Source organism: Cololabis saira, chromosome 11 (assembly GCF_033807715.1).
Source record: "Cololabis saira isolate AMF1-May2022 chromosome 11, fColSai1.1, whole genome shotgun sequence".
Classification (NCBI taxonomy): Eukaryota; Metazoa; Chordata; class Actinopteri; order Beloniformes; family Belonidae; genus Cololabis; species Cololabis saira.
The window spans coordinates 8,075,008-8,095,150 of NC_084597.1; the positions used below are offsets into that span (position 1 = coordinate 8,075,008).

General features: G+C 37.6%; 1 protein-coding gene across 1 annotated transcript in view; it reads right to left on the minus strand.

Moving 5' to 3' along the window:
* Positions 1–1,672: 1,672 nt before the first annotated feature.
* The window catches only part of shc3 (SHC (Src homology 2 domain containing) transforming protein 3), a 50,086-nt gene continuing 31,615 nt past the window's right edge, over positions 1,673–20,143 (minus strand). Inside the window, exons 6-12 of the mRNA XM_061733255.1 lie at positions 18,880–18,931; positions 18,656–18,785; positions 15,915–16,068; positions 13,207–13,297; positions 12,916–13,107; positions 7,413–7,738; positions 1,673–2,973 (exon numbers count right to left, since the gene is read on the minus strand). Of these exons, the coding sequence (XP_061589239.1) occupies positions 2,845–2,973; positions 7,413–7,738; positions 12,916–13,107; positions 13,207–13,297; positions 15,915–16,068; positions 18,656–18,785; positions 18,880–18,931 (1,074 nt within the window). The 3' untranslated portion in view covers positions 1,673–2,844. The remainder of the gene's footprint in view (positions 2,974–7,412; positions 7,739–12,915; positions 13,108–13,206; positions 13,298–15,914; positions 16,069–18,655; positions 18,786–18,879; positions 18,932–20,143) is intronic.

The window sequence follows — 20,143 nt, forward strand, 5'->3', positions numbered from 1 at the left end:
AAACTCTACATATTCACAATTTTATTGCCCACAGTCATACAGAATAATGATAAACCCATAGAACCAAAAGATTTAATCTGTAAACATCATTTTGAAATTTTTATTTCCTTTTTTTTTTTTTTCAGTTTACCTGTCCCAAAATAGTGAGCTTCTGTGTGATTCCGTCTGACAAAGGTTCATATTTATAATTTTGAAATGATACATTTATAATACATAGCTAATAATAGAGAGGGGAGGAGGGAGAGAGACGTATATAGAGAAAACAGTAGTCTCAAGCAGCAACACGCAGCAGGGCGAAACACAACCGTCGTAGTTAACAGGCATGCCCCATTGAAGATCAGCTATTGCACTTTGAAGGGGGAAATAAAGAAGAGGAAAAAAATAACACTATTTGTACAAATAAAAGGCACATTTTCTTTAAAAGGAAATCTGAAAAGACGCCATGTTATTAGTGTCCTGTTGTGTCATTTCTTTGCGTCACAAAGCTAATCATCATGTTACTGGAGAGGTTCAAGTGTGGAGTCGTTTCTGCTGTATACACCCGATAAAGTGGTCCTACAACAAATAAAGACCCAACGGGACTTTCTTTTTAGCGAAGAGCTTTATACATATATATATATATATATATATATATATATATATATATATATATATTAGGAATGGGCGATATTTGGGCGATATTTTACCGTTCACGATAAACCGTCAAAAAAATTCCCCACGGTAAGAATTTGTCATCTCGCGGTAGAAACGATAAATTCCTGTTGATGATGTTTTTGTGTAAAGACTGATTTAAGGAAGGAAGGAAGGAAGATATGAGCCTGAAACAAAGACAGAAAGAAAGTAATGAGCCAGAAAGAAAGAATAAAAGAAAGAAAGAAAGAAAGAAAGAAAGAAAGAAAGAAAGAAATGAGCCAGAAAGAAAGAAAGAAAGAAAGGAGCCAGAAAGAAAGAATAAAAGAAAGAAATGAGCCAGAAAGAAAGAAAGAAAGAAAGAAAGAAAGAAAGAAAGAAAGAAAGATTCCCATTGATGACGCTTTGTAGCATTTAGTAAAAAGTTAAAAAGGTGGAGTTGAATTGTTTTTTTTAATCGTCATTTTTATCGTTATCGGGATAAATGCCAGAAATTATCGTGATAAATGTTTTAGTCCATACCGCCCATCCCTAATATATATATATACATATAAATAAATAAAAGACATTTGGAGCATCATTCCCTCTAGCAGGATATCAGATCTGATGAAATTCTAATCATAAACACTGCAGAAGAATAAGATTGGCAGGTGTTTAATAATGTCTCTGATACTCCTTTTTGGCCAAACGTGTTGTAGTGAGATGCTTGTAACGCTCCCTCTTGCAGCAAAACACAGGCACGTCATTTTACATTGCATCTGTCTTGTCTAACTCATCAAGCACATGCTGATTTTGGTTCAACTGAAGTGGTCCAGTGCATATCATAAACAACGCCTCATTCATTTGGTATCCATCATTAGTCACACTATCAGTAAGGATGAAAGCATTTTTTTTTTTTTTTAAATGGTTGTGTCCAGAACTGCTGAGGATTGTTTGTCTCAGCCTTATTGTCAAAACTTCTTTCTCTAACAAAAACAGTCAGCGTGATGTGATAAATGTGTGCAGATGACTGCAAAATGAGAATTAATCTAACTTGTAGGGTGGCCGAAAATTGGTTTGTCATGTAAAAATAAGTTATTGTAACTGACGGGAGCTAGTAAAAAATAAAATAAAAGTAGTGCTAAGATGACATGTAGACATGCCATAAGATATCAACAGAACTAAGATGTCTCTAAAATCTGTAATCGAGTGCACACAGTGTAAATGCAACATCTGTCTAATAACATCTCAACACATCTGTAATTCATCTCGGTACACAGATGATCTAACTTTCTGATTGTGCTATTCGTTTGTGATGGTTTGAAAAAAATATCAAACCTTTTATTTAAAGTTCACTAAAAAGCTGAAAATGAACAAGGATGTGAGAATATCCACCGAATGACTCAAGCACCAAAACTAATCACCAACTACACACCTAAAAGAATTCAGAGGAAACCAATTCAGAAATAATCACTAGTTGAAAAGCAAATATTTTACAGTGTCGGCATACACAAGCACCTCTTTCAAATGAAGGGGTTTCAAAGTCTACGAATATGGCCACAAGAACAGTTGATTTTTAAGTCATGCGACTGCAGTGACACAAGAAAGTACTTGAGAAAAAAGTTGATCTTTAAAGCCATTGACAAACTATGAAGGGTGTCTATAACCTGCCACGGTGACAACTGCAAAGCAAAACATGTTCGGCTCTAATCTCCAATAAAAGCAGGTTTCGTGCGGCGGCAGAGTAAACCGTCACACTAATGATTAGTTTAAAGGACATTTTTCAAAATGTAATTTATTAAAAACCGCCTTCCTGTTTTCCAAACCTCTTTTTTTTACCAACAGTTCCAGTACAAATACGGTTGTGCTTGACAGACAAAACTAAAATTTTAGATTTTTATTCTAAAATATTCTCGTTATCGCCTCTTTGAGGTTTAATTTGCTTTTCATCTAAACTACAACTGTTTTTTTTATCTTTTAAAACACCAAATCAAGATTATGTCCAAATGCACCTATTTCTTCTCAAAAATATAGCATTTCAGTCATCACAACAAAATAACAGTTGTACAAATTCTTTTTTCAACGTCAAACAAATCTTGCGTCATCCAGTGATTCCACTAAAGCGGGTCGGCGTCGAGCACTTCGAACTTCTGGGTATCTCCTGGCATTTCATCTTCCAGCTCCGGGATGGGAGACGGCCCAAAGCTTCCCGTTTCCCACCGGGTTCTGGAAGCGTTATTGTTTCCTTTCCACGGGCTGGAGGAGACACAGTTCACTCCCCGCTGACACGATTGGCAGATTGTTGTCACGGTGATGGCCAATAAGATGGCTAATGCTGTCAAATATATGATCTTTTGTCCGTACCTTTGAACAGAAAGATATAAACATACATTTTAAAAGTCTGTTTTTGTCTGATTAAAGGTTGAATCTTTGTACTAGTACATCCCAACCAGAGGTGGAAAAAGTACTGAAAAATTGTAATTGAGTAAAAGTATCTTTACTTTGCTTAAATCCTACTCACAGTAAAAGTAAAAGTACTCATCTAAAAATTTACTCGAGTAAAAGTACAAAAGTACTTCATTTAAAATGTAATTTGAGTAAAAGTTACTTTCAGTTATTTAATGCAAAAAAAGGATGAGTCACGAATCCAATCCAGCACAAGTTGTTTTAATTAACTTCGAGGCATATTAAAGTACACATCCACACTTGTTCGAGTACATTTTTTTAGATGTTGAAGTCTTGAATGCTGAAAGCTCCGTTCTGCCGGGCAGGCACATTTTACACTGCCTTTTGTGCATTTGAACGTGAATAAATCTTCCAAGTTTGGCCAAGGGTTTTTGTGGTTTTTGTGGCTGGTTTTTTTTTTATTTAATTTTTTCACCATAAATTTTGTACTCAGTAACGTGAGGGGGTTCAAATGTAGCGAAGTAAAATACTTGGGTCAAAATGTACTCGAGTAAAAGTAAAAATTACATATTTCAAAAACTACTAAGAAAATTACAAATTACTCATAAAAAGTACTCAATTACAGTAACGTGAGTAAATGTAATTTGTTACTTTCCACCCCTGATCCCAACTCAGCGACGCCTGCCTTTTATCTACAGCTATGAAAAATGAAGCAAATCCAACCCTTTATGCATCAGGGCATAAGAAAAGTATTGGGTTCTTGGACTTAAATGTAAGTAAATATAAGATCAGAACAACCCATGACACATTGTGTCATTATTAGCGAACAAAAGCGGAGCCGAAGTGCAGACGCAAGCAGCAAGCAAGCAGACCTCATTAGAAGTAGCAAAGTGAAACGATTTTCTCTAAATGCCACTTTACTGTGCAAGATTTTTCAGCCTCTCGTCCTTAACAACTTTACTTCAGTTCATTGATATTTTTGGGTATTCATTTATGATCTGCTCTCCTGAGCTCGTGCCACACACTGAGCCATCGAAGGACATTCATTTCCCTTTTCTGTTTGGACCCCTGCCCTGTTCCAGGACCCATTGTTAGTGGAGCTCCTGTTGCCGGACAGTTGGACTCACACTTGACTGGAATACTTTGTTATACAGAGGAGCTCATGGTCGACTCAAAACCCCACATCATCACGTTTTCACCAAATACTTGTATGGCACTGTTTGTTACGGCTAAACATCTCAACTTTCTTCTGTTTAAAGGACGTGTTTTGCAGAAGCTTTAAAGCATGGGTGTCAAACTCATTTTGCTTGGCGGGCCGGATTTGACCAATTTATTTCTCGCGGGCCGCACGCTCAAAATAACAAAAACGGTGCGGAACATTTTTTCTCTAATTCTTTTTTTTTTTTACTATTGTTATCTAATCCTAGGAAATTTAATTAAAAGCAAAATCTTTCTTATTACATCCGAGAGTGTTTCTCTGTGATTTAGAGATTTTTCCAGTACAATTTATTGCATTTATTTTAAAAAATTGGCGCGGATATTTACACCAGTGTACCGAAAAAGTCAGCACTTCTTTTTTAACTGTTTTACTTTGTCACTATCCTCGTATTCAAAACTGAAATTCTCTGAATAAATATCTTCTATCATCTTTTTTAGCAGTGATATTATTCCTGCGAAAATATATAATAGTAGTCAGTTAATAAAAATAAACGACCATATACAAAGAAATAAAATCGGCAAATGCATTCTAGAAAACTAAAAAAAAGTCAAAAACTGCTCTCTTTGTGGAATAACGATGGATTTGTAGAAGAAATATATTATCGGATATGCTGCAATTCATGGCAATTATTTATGCCTTCCTTTTTAGTAAATTAACATTTCGGTTTTTTGCGTTGGAAACTTCTCGCGGGCCACATGAAAACCTCTCTCGGGCCACATTTGACACCCCTGCTTTAAAGGGGACATATTATGGCATTTAATGTATATTTTAAACAGGCCTTGAATGTCTTAAAAACAATCTAAAGCTTGTTTTTTCTACATAAATCAGAAATCCAGCCTGTGGGCCCTGTCACTAGTTTTACCGCTTCTAACCCCTTTTTCTGTGCTTCATTTTAGGGGAGGGGAGGCTATGATAATGAGGCTCTGTGCTGATTGGCTCCCTGAATGACGTGTAGCAGGGGAGGAGAATAAGGCCACGTTTACACGTAGCCGGGTATTTACAAAATCGGATATTTCCCCCTCTGCGTTTTCAAAAATATCATAGTTTACACGGACCCGCATGAATACGCTGTTAACGTCATGCCAGCCAATCGGAATCCTGGAAAAAACATCAACAAATGACACGTGTAACTTCCAGTTAAGGCTGATTTATGGTTCTGCGTTACACCAACGTAGAGCCTACGGCGTAGGTTACGCGGCGACGCGCACCGTACGGCGCGCATCGCCGCGTACCCTACGCCGTAGGCTCTGCGTTGGTGTAACGCGGGACCATAATTCAGGCTTTACTTCCAAGACGGAACGAGAGTCTGAGAGAATTTAAAACAGGTAAAATAAAAGAAAATATTGACGGTGGCCAAACAAATTGTAAACACAGGTCGCACTCATGACGCTGCTGGTGACGTTTCTGTCGCATAATGTGACGTAAATCTCCGTTTTCCTACGTTTTCTCTGTTTAGACGCAAACGTGAAAATGGAGTTTTTGAAAATCTCCACTTTGGCCGGAGTTTTCAGAAATGATCGTTTTTGGTGACTTTGACCTCTGTTTTCGTGTAAAAGAACGGCCAAAACGCATGAAAACGCCTCCGTTTTTGCCCCGTGTAAACGGGGCCTAAGCCTCGCTCCGACCAGAGCAGCCGGCTGCGTCGTACACAAACTGTGTCCCATGCGAGAAGCTTCTGCGACAAAATAAAATCCATTGCTTTATTTTTTTTGTATTGGACTGTTCTAATTGGCCGCGAGTTTAACAGTTTCAGTGTGGACAGAGAGAGTTTAACAGTTTCAGTGTGGACAGAGAGCGTCCTATGTCACGCAGCTCGATAGTCGGACGCTCTCATTCAGTTACACGCTGTAAACGGATCTTAAAGCCTGATTTACGGTTCTGCGTTAAATCGACGCGTACCCTACACCGTAGGCTCTGCGTTGGTGTAACGCGGAACCATAAATCAGCCTTTAGTCACTGCGCGCTGGCCCCACAACCCCACGGCGGGCGCCCGGCATGGCTCCGGGGCGCATAGCCTGTTACCGGGGATCAAACCGTCAGATTTCGCTGAAAATCTCGGAGGGTGAAGCTGATCCAGCCTGGGACGTACCCCAGAAATCCCTGCTCCCAAAGCAGCCGGGAACCTGGATAATTTAGTCGGACGGACCCCGCTTTGGTAACCAGGAAGTAGGCTGGAGCAGCGCGCATCGTCGGTTACCGGGGATCAAACCGACAGATTTGGCTGAAAATCTCGGAGGGTGAAGCTGATCCGACCTGGGACAGACCCCCGAGGACCCAGCTCCCAAACCACCCGGGAACCTGGATGATTTAACCCGGATCTGCTCCGCTGCGGCGCCGCGTCCGACTGGCTGAAGGAAGGACCGCTCCAGCAGCGGAGAGATCTGGTTGTGGGCGTGGTTTCAGCAGCGGAGGCCAAACCTCTGCGCCTAGGGTGACGTCACCATAGGCGCAGATTTTAATCGGCTCAAAAAAAACCACGTGACACCGGGGGATACTGTAAGGCGGGGGTCACAGACCTTGCATAAATTCATGGTATTTTGTCTCCCCTGTGCTGGCAGGGTGAGGGGAGACCACTTTATATATGTTAAAACAAGAAAAAACGTGTGTCCCCTTTAAAGCTTGCTCAATAGCAATTTTCAAAACATAAGTTATGCTGAGCAACCCTTTCAAAGAAATCCTACCTGTACAGTCATTTTCTAATCACAGCAACATCCATGTTAACATTTGCTGTGTTGTCTGACGCCTCGTGGGTTTTTTTTTTCTAGTTTCTCTGAACCTTTGAAGGACTGCTCTTGGGATGACCAAGCCATGCCTTACATCCTGAGTGGCTTGGCAGCAGTCTTCCCATTTGTGAACAATCCACTTCCTACAGTGAAAGACTCTTGACTCTCAGACTGGTTTCCGGTAACAATTACTTCACTGATCCACCTTAACATTATTTCAACACACGCCTGAATGCATCAGAACATTAAATGTCAAAATGTCTACTTTTAAAGAATCACTTAATCACTTAATCAAATACATTTGATTAGAAATGGCTGGTTACTTTCCCTCCTAATACGCGTGTAACCAGCAAAGATGTACTCAGTGTTTCCTAAATAAATAATGACATGGATTTCACCATGTAACATTGTTTGTAATAACTGTAGAGTTTGTTGTATTTTCACAGCGTTCTTACCGTGCCCTCAGGATCCACCAGCAGTAGGTGTTTGGCAAGTCCATTGTGCACGCCTGTCAGGACGTAAGACCCTGGATTGGTGGTGCTCTTACGAACTAGAAAGTCCCCATCGTTTTTCAGTAGTTTTTCAGCATCTCTGCGGCTCATTTCGCCATGGTACCATGACTGGCCCTCCAATTCCTCCTGTGCGCGGAAGGCCAATGATCGCACGAGCAGAGGACTTGAGTTGTCCATGGACGCTGCCTTTTGGAGATTTGACACCTGGGTCTGGAATTGTCCCTGGGATGGAGGTTGGGACTGGGACTGGATGGCATCCTCAAAGGGCTCTGGCACCGATGAAGTCAAGAGAGGAGAAATGAGTACAGTAAATCAAAATTGGCTATAATATTGTGAAAATAATAAAATAAAAGTTTGTTCCGCTAACTGTTGGCTACCATTGGTGCCAGCCAAGAGTAAAATGTGAATTGATCTATGATCAGTTTGATTTTGCGTGTGCTAAAAAGCCAGTAGAGAACTACATCAATCCATCACTGCATGTGACTGTACGTCCACACTGGAGCTTTGCTTCTTCTTCTGCTTTAAATATAAGAGTTCTGGTTTAAAAACAGAAGTTATTTTCACAATTTATTTCCAAATGGAGCTAGAGGCCCGATTTACTCTTAGGAGACCACTGAACTTGAATGAAGCACCTAATAACGTACAAAAACAACAACAGATATGCAGGACAGTGGTCATTGTTTCAGAATTATAAGAAAGCCTGTTGCCATCACAGCATGATGCTTTTTACATTGTTGTCTCAAAGATATGTCCTCTACGAGCAAAATTTAAAGAAATAGACCGACCAATAATACAGTCTAATCTTGACCATACACTAGAAGACTCTGCAAGAAGTTAAGAAAAGTTTAAAAAGACTTTTAAAAACCAGACCCAGGTATGGGCTCGCCGTGCTAACCCTAACCCTAACCCTGGGTGCTGCTGGGCTTTGCCAAGCCTCCAGGGGGAGATGGGATTGGTGAGAAAATGGTTGTCAATGTCTTTGTCAGTAAGTGTATGTTAGTGTATCTGTATAAATGGGTGTCTGTTGTCTAGCCTGGGTTTGGGACTCTTTGCTGCTCACTCACCTACAGTACATACTCACCACACAGTTTCTGGGACCGATAATGCTAGTAACCTAGTCCTGATTTAGAGACCTGGGGCCTCATTTAAAATGGGCTGCGTAGGATTCATACTAAAAGTGCACGTACACCCGAAAATGCCGGGCGCAAAAAAAAATCCGGATCAATAAAACCAGGTGCACGCACACTTCCACGCAATGTTCGCTTTATAAATCACAGTCCAGCTGGAAGGCTGCGCAGCTGAATCCGCCTCATATCCCGCCCTCTACACGCCCACTTTTACCATAAATGCATATGAATGAGCCTACTGAGCATGCGCAGTGGCTTCCTGCAGCCTGTCTGGCGTCAGAATGAATGAAAGGTCGTCCAGCCACCGTGACACTGACTTTCACGGAGACTTAGATCTAGATGTTGTAGATGATGTGGAGGACAGGAAAACCACATTATTTGGTGGTCACAGTAAAAGTTAGAATAAGTATATAGTATACAATAAAATAAAGCGAGTGAGTGGCAGCACGCCGTTGCTGCCCGTTAGTGCCACAACGCAATTACCACTGGGGACAGGGGGGGACATGTCCCCCCCCACTTTTCAAAATCATGTATTTGTCCCCCCCACTTTACAGTTTAAAAACTAACGGTAGGCTCAGCCTGTGATTGCAAATCCTCAAGACTGTCTGTGCGAAAGCGATGCGAAGACGGGACGGGACCCGCTCCCCCTCCTCCCCTCAGAGCTGCTCAGGGCTGATTTATGGTTCTGCGTCACACCAACGCGGAGCCTTCGGCGTAGGTTACGCGGCGACACGCACCCTACACCGTACCCTACGGCGTAGGCTCTGCGTTGGTGTAACGCAGAACCATAATTCAGGCTTAAAAGTAAACACAACATGCAAGCACCCGGCATGACAGGCAGATACACACGGGGAAAAGAGACTATTTATTTCATTTTTATTTTGTTTAAAACTTTATCCTTATGAATGCAATTGTTATATAGTCCAACCTTATTTTAATCAGAACACTTTCTTTTTTCCTCTTCGGCTCGGATCTATGATGGTGCCGGCTTGGGTGTAAATGGATCTGTAAGTCTGATATGTGATGACATTGACTATGTTTACATGCAGTCCACATTCGTGTTATTGCCAATCTTCGCGTTTTAAAGTGGTTGTTGAGTGCATGTGGACGCAGTCACTGGGGGTATGACAACATGTATCTGGCTGCATTTCACCACCTCACCGCATGCGTCGCCAGTTCCCCATATCTTAAGTAGATTCTTACGGGACGGTGAGGGTTGCCGTAGGGATCCGCAGATTTTTCGGATAGTTTTTTCCTTTTAGATCCGAGGCTTTGCGTAGATGGCGGCTTCCGCAACTTTCAGGCGCTTTTTCTGCGCAAGCAAGCTTTATAGATGAGGCCCCTGGACTGGTTGCTGTTTGTGTCTCTGCCTGTTCCGTTTCTGTTTGTTTGTTTTCTCTCTTGCAGATTCCAAAGGTTTGTGCACCCGTTGTAAGTTTTCCTGTTTTTCTCTCATTTCAGACTTGCAGGGATGACACAACCCCCCGCCCTTTCCCCTTCATATGTAAAAAAAAAAAAAAAAAAGCTTCATACAATGATGAGAAAACTGGCTTATACGCTTATGGCCTATTGTTGCTGGTACCTTTGTGTGCTAAAAAAAAAAAGAAGATTTTTAAAAGACTAACATATCCCTGTCACTTCTAAAAACCTTGAAATCAGTTGCAAAGTCGTGGAGTGTAAGGTCAGCATCAGTGGAACAGTTTCTTGATCTAACACAGGAGCTCAGGTGAGGATAAACCTGATGTTTTGACTTCATATTCATCTCTGAGACGTGCAGCATCTCTTATTGTGAGCCTGTCTGCTTTGCAAAATATTAAAAGAGATACAGTATATTCTGCCTTTTATTCCAAAAGTGATTTCCTAAGGTCTTAATTAAATGTCTCTAACATACTTTGGTCAAAACACGACAGAGATGCAGCACAACAGCTATGTTTTCAACATGTATTCACAGCTCTGTTCATTTTGTGGGGTTTTGTTTGTATCTTCTGAGATCAGTATTAAAGCTTTGAGCTATCCAGTCCAGAAGACCTGTGCATGCTGTATGAGGTGACATCACCTGGAAGCTCTTGTCAGGGTCTGTGATGTTACTGAAAATCTGAAGAGCTCATTTAATAACATACCTTTGGATCCAAAACTAAGTTACAGGGTTGTGTTTTGTCAATATTTTGAAATTGATGGTTACATTACACACCCAAATATCTGCTCTCAAGCACAGAAAAAGTATTTTTCTTAATAATTATGTCTCCTTTAAAAATATTTTGTACATACTAAATAAAATCAGTTTGTTAATACAATCTAGACACATAATATCATATTCATATACAGTACAGACCAAAAGTTTGGACACTCCTTCTTATTCAAACAAATGGGGAAGTGTGTCCAAACATTTGGTCTGTATTGTATATCATATCATGTATATCATACATGAGGTCTTAAAGTTGTTTTAACTGTAGAAAAAAGGAATGTATTTGCAAATTATGTTTAAAGCTCATAAAAAAACTTTACCAATCAACATTCAGAAAAGATTTGAAAAAAGAGAAAGCAAGTATAAGTTAAAAGGAACAGAGATTTTAAAAAAACCAAGATGCAGGACAAAATTGATGTAACGTTGTGTTTCTGTGAAAGGAATCAGTTTATGGAACAAGAAAGAAAACAAAGAATCCAAATCAAACATTACATTCAAAAGAACAATTAAAGCCTGTATGTTAAGTAAATATAATGAAATATGTTAGTTAAGTTTGATTGACATACCCATGGACGGCAGTAATTTTATTTTATTTTAGTTTTTTATTCACTTTTTTTAATTTTTAATTTGTTATTTGTGAAGTTATTTCTTGGAAAAAGGGGCAGATCAGATAAGATTCTTCTTCTTTCTGCTCCCTTTTCATTCACAATTTAAGAACATTTGTATTTTTATTGAATTGTTTTATTTTTTTGAATGAAATAAAGAATAAATGAAATAAAGAATAAATTAATTTTGTTTCCACCGCTGGGTGTTTATAATACTACACAGAAGACAAAGACACCTAAAAAAACCCAATTCCTTTTGCATGGCATCGCTGACTGCTCATATGTAATTTGTGTCATGCAGTCACACGTGAATAAACACGCATGATCTGTGTGTAATAATAGCAAAGCCAACGCTGGAACTGAAAGGAGGAGAATGTAAAGCCATACACTATCATTAGTGCCATCGTCTTCTTGCCTTTGTGCTGACATAATTTAAGTATAAAGGTACACTAAAGTCAAAGAAGAAAAAGCTGGGAAATCTCTATAATTAAGAACTCCGATTTTAAAGAGCAATTAAAAAGATAAGGAAGCTATAATATAAAAATACTTCTTGCATCTTGCATGAAATTCAGACGTAGAGGAGTAACCTCAATGTTTTACTTATTTTCTGAACTTATTGTTATTTCTGTTTTACTTGTTCATATTTACGTTATATATCATTTGCATGTTCGGAATAAATCACTAACTAACTGCATTTTTTTCTATATCCAGTATTCGAGTTGAGGGGGGATGAGGGAGGATGACATCCCCCCTGAAATAAAAACGGTCCAAATCATCCCCCCTGTAAAACTGCCATCCCCCCTTTCCATCCCTTATGTATTTTCATCAATGAATGTGGTTTTACTGCTATTTCAACATTTAGAGTCATCACCAAAGAAATAACAACTTATTTGACCATTTTCACCTGTTTCAAGTAAATTTTCACTTGAAATAAGTAGAAAAATCTGCCAGTGGGACAAAATGTATCTTCTTATTACAAGCAAAAAAATCTTGTTCCACATGCAGATTTTTCTACTTATTTCAAGTGAAAATCTACTTGAAACAGGTGAAAATTGTTGTTTTTTCCAGTGATGAGTCTTGTTTTAAGTGTAATGAGAATTTTTTTTACTAAAATTACACATTTTAACTAGAAATAAGACAAATATTCTTGTTAAGATTTTGAGTTTTTGCAGTGATCCATGTTACTTATCCTGTGAAGGACAGAGTCATATTGATAAGTTCAGAAAACTGTTTTTTATTGTTGTGTTTTGATGTATTTGATGTAAGCCCAGTGGATATTTAAAGCTTACAGAAGGCTGCATTTAACTGCTGCTATGTCATTCCTGCAGTATTTTCTGCAGGTGTTTTGGTCAGTGCTATTATTTGTAATATATTATATTATTTGTAATCAGCACAAATTATCTGTCCCCATATGATAAAATCCACCATCCCCCCTGATTCTTTTTACAACTCGAGTACTGTCTATATCCATTATTCAAAGCAAGTATAAACATAAAATGAAGCTTCAATACAACAAATCCAACCCTTACTCATGTCAAACAGGTCCTTCTGTGGGCTCTCTTTGGCTGCAGCTGCCATGCCCTTCGTCACATGTTCTGATTCTGCCTGAAGCGCCGCCAGCACCTGGGCGTCAATCTGCTGGGTGTTCACATACATAGACATGTCTCCTGTCTTTGGTGGCTGACTTTTACTCTCGGGGTGGCTGCTTTTTTCAAATGATCCTAAACATTGGGAGAAATACAATCACAGTCGCAATCTTGAAGCATTAAAATAAAGTACAATTAATGATCTCATATGGTGAACTACACAGAAGTTCTCACCCTGCTGCAGAAAGACAGGCCTTGATTCATCTGCCCAGTTTTCACAATGTCGCTCCTGGTAATACATCTGATCCACTGAACTCGAACCCAACTTCTGACGGGCACAAACACGGTGAATATTAGAGATATTTCTTAGTGAACAAACAATGACAAAGATGAGATCACGTTCCTGAAACACTCCACATTAGTTATTTTATCATCAATCATTGAGCTATATGGTGGATGAGTCGGTGAGTGTTGTTATTTGCACAGTTACAAAAGCCTCACTTCTTATTGCTGTCTATCATGTGAGAAAACAGCATCTGTTCAAAACTGCCTACCTCATTTAATGTTCATTTCTCTGCCTCTTTCTGTTGTTTCTTTTTTCTTTATTTTTACTTCTGCTTGTTTTTAAATGTTTTCTGATGTTTTTAAATGTGTTCTGCTGGTTTTATTTATTTTTTAATGTGTTGTGTATGGCGACCTTGGGTGCCAAGAAAGGCGCCTTTAAATAAAATGATTTATTATTATTTATTAACACCCACGGTCATCTTCCCCACATGGGTGTATGCACGCCAGCTGACAGTCCTGCCGGGGCCCCGGACAAAATAATCTAAGTTGGGCCCCCCTGCACCCGGATCTCTCCTTCTCCTCTTCCTTTCCTCTCCCTCTTTTCTTCAGGTTTTTATACAAGGTAACGGACGTTAACATTAGATCAGAGGTGTCAAGTAACGAAGTACAAATACTTCGTTACCTTACTTAAGTAGAAATTTTGGTTATCTATACTTCACTAGAGTAATTATTTTTCAGAGGACTTTTTACTTTTACTCCTTACATTTTCACGCAATTATCTGTACTTTTTACTCCTTACATTTTAAAAACAGCCTCGTTACTCTATTTTATTTCGGCCTTTAAATAAAAACTATCCAGTTAAATTGCTCCATCCGGATAGAGTGAATTTGGTTGTGGTTGTTTCAGATGTTCTTGTCCAGTTTTGTTCTTACATCCGTTCCCTCAGATTCTAAACTTGGATGTACATTCCAATAAAGGTTAGGATAAATGATAACATGCCTCTGAAGTTTGACTTTTTGCACCATTACAATACTTATAGGCAACTAGTCATCATATCTCCTGCTCTCTGAAACACATGTTAATGCTCAATAGTACACATATATGCTTCTTTAATATATTTACATTATACTAAGATACATTCATTTTTAATGGCTTTTGTCCTTAATGGCTTTTTTCCCCCTTACATTACTTTTACTTTTATACTTTAAGTAGTTTTGAAAACAGTACTTTTATACTTTTACTTGAGTAAAAAACTTGAGTTGATACTTCAACTTCTGCAGGAGTATTTTTAAACTCTAGTATCTATACTTCTACCTGAGTAATGAATGTTAATACTTTTGACACCTTTAGAGCTAGCCAGTTAGGTTAAGTTACAAGGTTGGTAAAGGTTGTACTGTTTCTTACCTTGCTCTACGCTGACTTTATTAATTCTTTTTAACCCTTTTTAAAATATTTGTATAGAGAATCTCTGAGGCCTCTATTTTCTTCTTCTCTTCTTCTCTTTTCTCTTCTTTTCTGAGCACCGGACTTGTGCTGACCGGACATTTTGACCATTCTAATGGTTGAATTAAATGATAACATCAAATTTTGATCAGCGGCCGAACCATTTTTGTGTTGGGGGTTCTTGACCACAAGCAGTGGCGTCAATTCAGTCAAAGCTAAGGTATGGCAAGGTTACGAGTCACAGAACTTAACTAGAGTATCAATCAACACGTCCAGCAAATACTCATCACAGAGTCTGCTATGTAGCTTATCTGTGAGGTCACTGCAAAAACTCAAAATCTTACCAGGAATATTTGTCTTATTTCTAGTTAAAATGTCTCATTTTTAGTAAAAAAATCTCATTACACTTAAAACAAGAGTCATCACCAGAAAAATAACTTATTTGCCATTTTCACCTGTTTCAAGTAAATTTTCACTTGAAATAAGTAGAAAAATCTGCCAGTGGGACAAGATTTATCTTTTAATTACAAGTAAAAATATTTTGTTCCACTGGCAGATTTTTCCACTTATTTTAAGTGAAAATCTACTTGAAACAGGTGAAAAGGGTTGTTTTTGAGTCTTGTCTTAAATGTAATGAGATTTTTTTTGACATTTTAACTAGAAATAAGACAAATATTCTTGTTAAGATTAGTTTTTGCAGTGTAAAATAACTAGCGAAATCGATCATGTTCTGATTTGCATTTGTAGTTATTCTATATGTATTAAGTAATAGATTAATCAATACAAATAGACACAGAGTAATTCCATAAATGTATTTAAAAAACAAACATTTACATTTCCCCCTGAAGCAAAGGTGTGGCGGCTGCCGTACCTTCATACCCAATTGACGCCCCTGACCACAAGGTTAATTAGGAAGAAAACAAATAACAAGCTTTTATGTAACTCAAATACTACATATTTTTTCCACAAATAGGCATATTTTGAAACATTTTGAAAAATGATTTCATAATTTAATGAGATTTAAAAAAAAAAAAGTTCTTTAAAATTTTAAGAATCTCCTAAAAAAAAAATTCAGTTCTGGGCCCCCCCCTACCCTACCCTGGGCCCGGGACAACAGACCCGTTTGCCCCCCCCCCCCCCTATCGGCGCGCGTGGGTGTATGTATTACTAATCATTTCAAAGTTCTCATAATGGTTTTCATTTGCCTGACATACCTGGCATCCATCTGCTGTTGCATTGTGATTGGTCAGTCGGGAGTCGATAAAGCCTCCAGGGGGGGGCATTTTGCCAGGGATGTTGTTGTAGTACGGATGTTCAGCTGACTCGTCTTCTTCCTCCGTCCACGACAACTCCTCCATGTTTAATACCCTGAGGAGAAAACAAGCGCTTAATAATGAAACGTAATGACAAGATCAGTTCAATATTAATATGAAGGCCACAATTTAATAGATTAGATAGATAGATAGATAGATAGATAGATAGATAGATAGATAGATAGATAGATAGATAGATAGATAGATAGATAGATAGATAGATAGATAGATAGATAGATAGATAGATAGATAGATAGATAGATAGATAGATATTAGGAATGGGTGATATTTTACCGTTCACGATAAACCGTCAAAAAAATTCCCCACGGTAAGAATTTGTCATTTTTGTAAAAACGATAAATTCCCGTTGATGACGTTTTTATGTAAAGCTGATTTATGGTTCTGCTTTAAATCCACGCACAACGTACGTGAAGGAAGGAAGGAAGGAAGGAAGGAAGGAAGGAAGGAAGGAAGGAAGGATGGATGGATATGATCCAGAAAAAAAAGAAAGAAATGAGCCAGAAAGAAAGAAAGAAAGAAAGAAATGAGCCAGAAAGAAAGAAAGAAAAGAAAGAAAGAAATGAGCCAGAAAGAAAGAAAGAAAGAAAGAAAGAAAGAAAGAAAGAAATGAGCCAGAAAGAAAGAAAGAAAGAAAGAAAGAAAGAAAGAAATGAGCCAGAAAGAAAGAAAGAAAGAAATGAGCCAGAAAAAAAGAAAGAAAGAAAGAAAGAAAGAAAGAAAGAAATGAGCCAGAAAGAAAGAAAGAAAGAAAGAAATGAGCCAGAAAGAAAGAAAGAAAGAAAAGAAAGAAAGAAAGAAAAGAAAGAAAGAAAGAAATGTGCCAGAAAAACAGAAAGAAAGAAATGAGCCAGAAAGAAAGAAAGAAAGAAAGAAATGAGCCAGAAAAAAAGAAAGAAAGAAAGAAAGAAAGAAATGAGCCAGAAATAAAGAAAGAAAGAAAGAAATGAGCCAGAAAAACAGAAAGAAAGAAAGAAAGAAAGAAAGAAAGAAAGAAAGAAAGAAAGAAAAATGAGCCAGAAAGAAAGAAAGAAAGAAAGAAAGAAAAATGAGCCAGAAAGAAAGAAAGAAAGAAAGAAAAGAAAGAAAGTAAGAAAGAAATGAGCCAGAAAGAAAGAAAGAAAGAAAGAAAGAAATGAGCCAGAAAAAAAGAAAGAAAGAAAGAAAGAAATGAGCCAGAAAGAAAGAAAGAAAGAAAGAAATGAGCCAGAAAAACAGAAAGAAAGAAAGAAAGAAAGAAAGAAAGAAAAATGAGCCAGAAAGAAAGAAAGAAAGAAAGAAAAATGAGCCAGAAAGAAAGAAAGAAAGAAAGAAAAGAAAGAAAGTAAGAAAGAAATGAGCCAGAAAGAAAGAAAGAAAGAAAGAAAGAAAGAAAGAAATGAGCCAGAAAGAAAGAAAGAAAGAAATGAGCCAGAAAAAAAGAAAGAAAGAAAGAAAGAAAGAAAGAAAGAAATGAGCCAGAAAGAAAGAAAGAAAGAAAGAAATGAGCCAGAAAGAAAGAAAGAAAGAAAAGAAAGAAAGAAAGAAAAGAAAGAAAGAAAGAAATGTGCCAGAAAAACAGAAAGAAAGAAATGAGCCAGAAAGAAAGAAAGAAAGAAAGAAATGAGCCAGAAAAAAAGAAAGAAAGAAAGAAAGAAAGAAATGAGCCAGAAATAAAGAAAGAAAGAAAGAAATGAGCCAGAAAAACAGAAAGAAAGAAAGAAAGAAAGAAAGAAAGAAAGAAAGAAAGAAAGAAAAATGAGCCAGAAAGAAAGAAAGAAAGAAAGAAAGAAAAATGAGCCAGAAAGAAAGAAAGAAAGAAAGAAAAGAAAGAAAGTAAGAAAGAAATGAGCCAGAAAGAAAGAAAGAAAGAAAGAAAGAAATGAGCCAGAAAAAAAGAAAGAAAGAAAGAAAGAAATGAGCCAGAAAGAAAGAAAGAAAGAAAGAAATGAGCCAGAAAAACAGAAAGAAAGAAAGAAAGAAAGAAAGAAAGAAAAATGAGCCAGAAAGAAAGAAAGAAAGAAAGAAAAATGAGCCAGAAAGAAAGAAAGAAAGAAAGAAAAGAAAGAAAGTAAGAAAGAAATGAGCCAGAAAGAAAGAAAGAAAGAAAGAAAGAAATGAGCCAGAAAGAAAGAAAGAAAGAAAGAAAGAAAGAAAGAAAGAAAGAAAGAAAGAAAGAAAGAAAGAAAGAAAGAAAGAAAGAAAGAAAGAAAGAAAGAAAGAAAGAAAGAAAGAAAGAAAGAAAGAAAGAAAGAAGGATAAATTCCCGTTGATACGTTTTTGTGTAACAAACATGGCGGATCCGAGTCATTCCAGTTTTGCAGTACAGGTGTAACTCATTTAATTGGTTTTTATTAATTAAATTCAATTGGTGTAGTTTAGTAGCATTTAGTATTCCTTTAGAGCAGTGATTTGGGGGCTCCAAAGACTGAATGTTGTGATAGATTTATAGTTAAAAAAGTGGAGTTGCATTGGTATTTTTTTTATCGTCATTTTTATCGTTATCGGGATAAATGCCAGAAATTATCGTGATACATTTTTTAGTCCATACCGCCCATCCCTAAAAGATGAAGCAATTTTTAGCGAAACACAGTTCATACAGAGTTTAAATATTTAAAATAAATGTATTATTCTGAGGATGTTACCTGTCATGTGTAGAGGACAGCTTGGTTGAGGGACACTTAAGGTACTGCTGGAAACGAAGGTCAAAAGCCTGGCCGATGGTACTGATGACGTCCTGGGCCAGTCCGTCAGAGCACTCAAGGATATGACACGCTGAAGAGAGTGGGAGCAGTACACTTAAAATAAAAAAATACTGAATGTGAGACAGGGATTTATATACGTTAGTACTGAGGAAAAGATATCTCACCTCTTCTGTTAACAGGGTCCTTTGCTACATAGGCAACATAGTCAGTTGTGTCCTTGAATGACAGACATAACATGATATGAAATCATCCAAACTTTGACCAGTGATATTTATATTTTAGTGATCAGTGTATTTCAGACAGCACACGTTTGTTTTCATTGAATGATACAGGATTCCCTCTTCATGAATTGCCACCTTTTCATAAACAAGGGGTTTGAGTGGATCATCATTCTGCATTTGCACCTGATTAAGGCACTAGATTTTATGATACATTAAGCAGGTCTTTGCCAGTAGGGCCTCCCAGAACAGCAGGAACCAGCTTCACGGGACCACTGTTCTGTTACCCAACTGTAGGTAGAGTCATAAGGCACAACCTATGGGGCTATGGCATTTTTGAGCAGAAATGGCCAAGAATAAAAAAAAAATGTCAAGTGTCTAGTTGGGAACTAATGCACTTCTTGAAAGATAGTTTGCTCTCTTCAGCTTTTTGTAGCAGTTCCAAAATTGCTCTCTTTCGCTCATCTTCGGTTGGGTATTTTACAGCAAATGCAGAGTGCTTTTGGAAGTGTCTTTCAACGTTACATTTTTTGTGGTTCGATATTTTCTCGCCATATATCAAGCACGAAGGTAAAACCAGCAACATTGGCAATGAAGGCAAATGAATACGGCTTTTGTTGACACAGAAATTAAAAACATTTTTTTTTTTATTAAATGGCATCAACTCAAACTCCAAGATAACTGCCCAACAAAATAAAATAATATGAATAAAAATGAATTTTTAACTTATTTTCTGGGTTTTTTTTTCAAGGTCAAAGGGAGCCGCTACAATGAGGATGAAGAGCCGCATGCGGTTCAAAGTTATTATCGTTCACGAAAACGAACGAAATAACGAAAACTAAAATTGAAAAAACTATTTCGTTAACTGAACTAAATAAAAACGAAAATTAAAAAACAAAAACGATAACTAACTGAAACTATATTGCGTGTTTAGAAAACTAACTAAAACGAACTGAAATTATGGATATACCGTATTTTCTGGACTATAAGCCGCTACTTTTTTCATAGGTTTTGAACCATGCAGCTTATACAAAGGTACGTCTATTCTTTGGATTTTTGTTCCACCGCTCGGGTGCTCTAACCGGAATTAGAATAAAAACTAAGACAAAATAAATGCAAAGAAGAATACGCTACTTCTTCTTTAGCAGATAGAAGTAGGTAGAAGCAGATTTCAAACAGATAAATAGATAAATAAATACCGTTGCCGTGT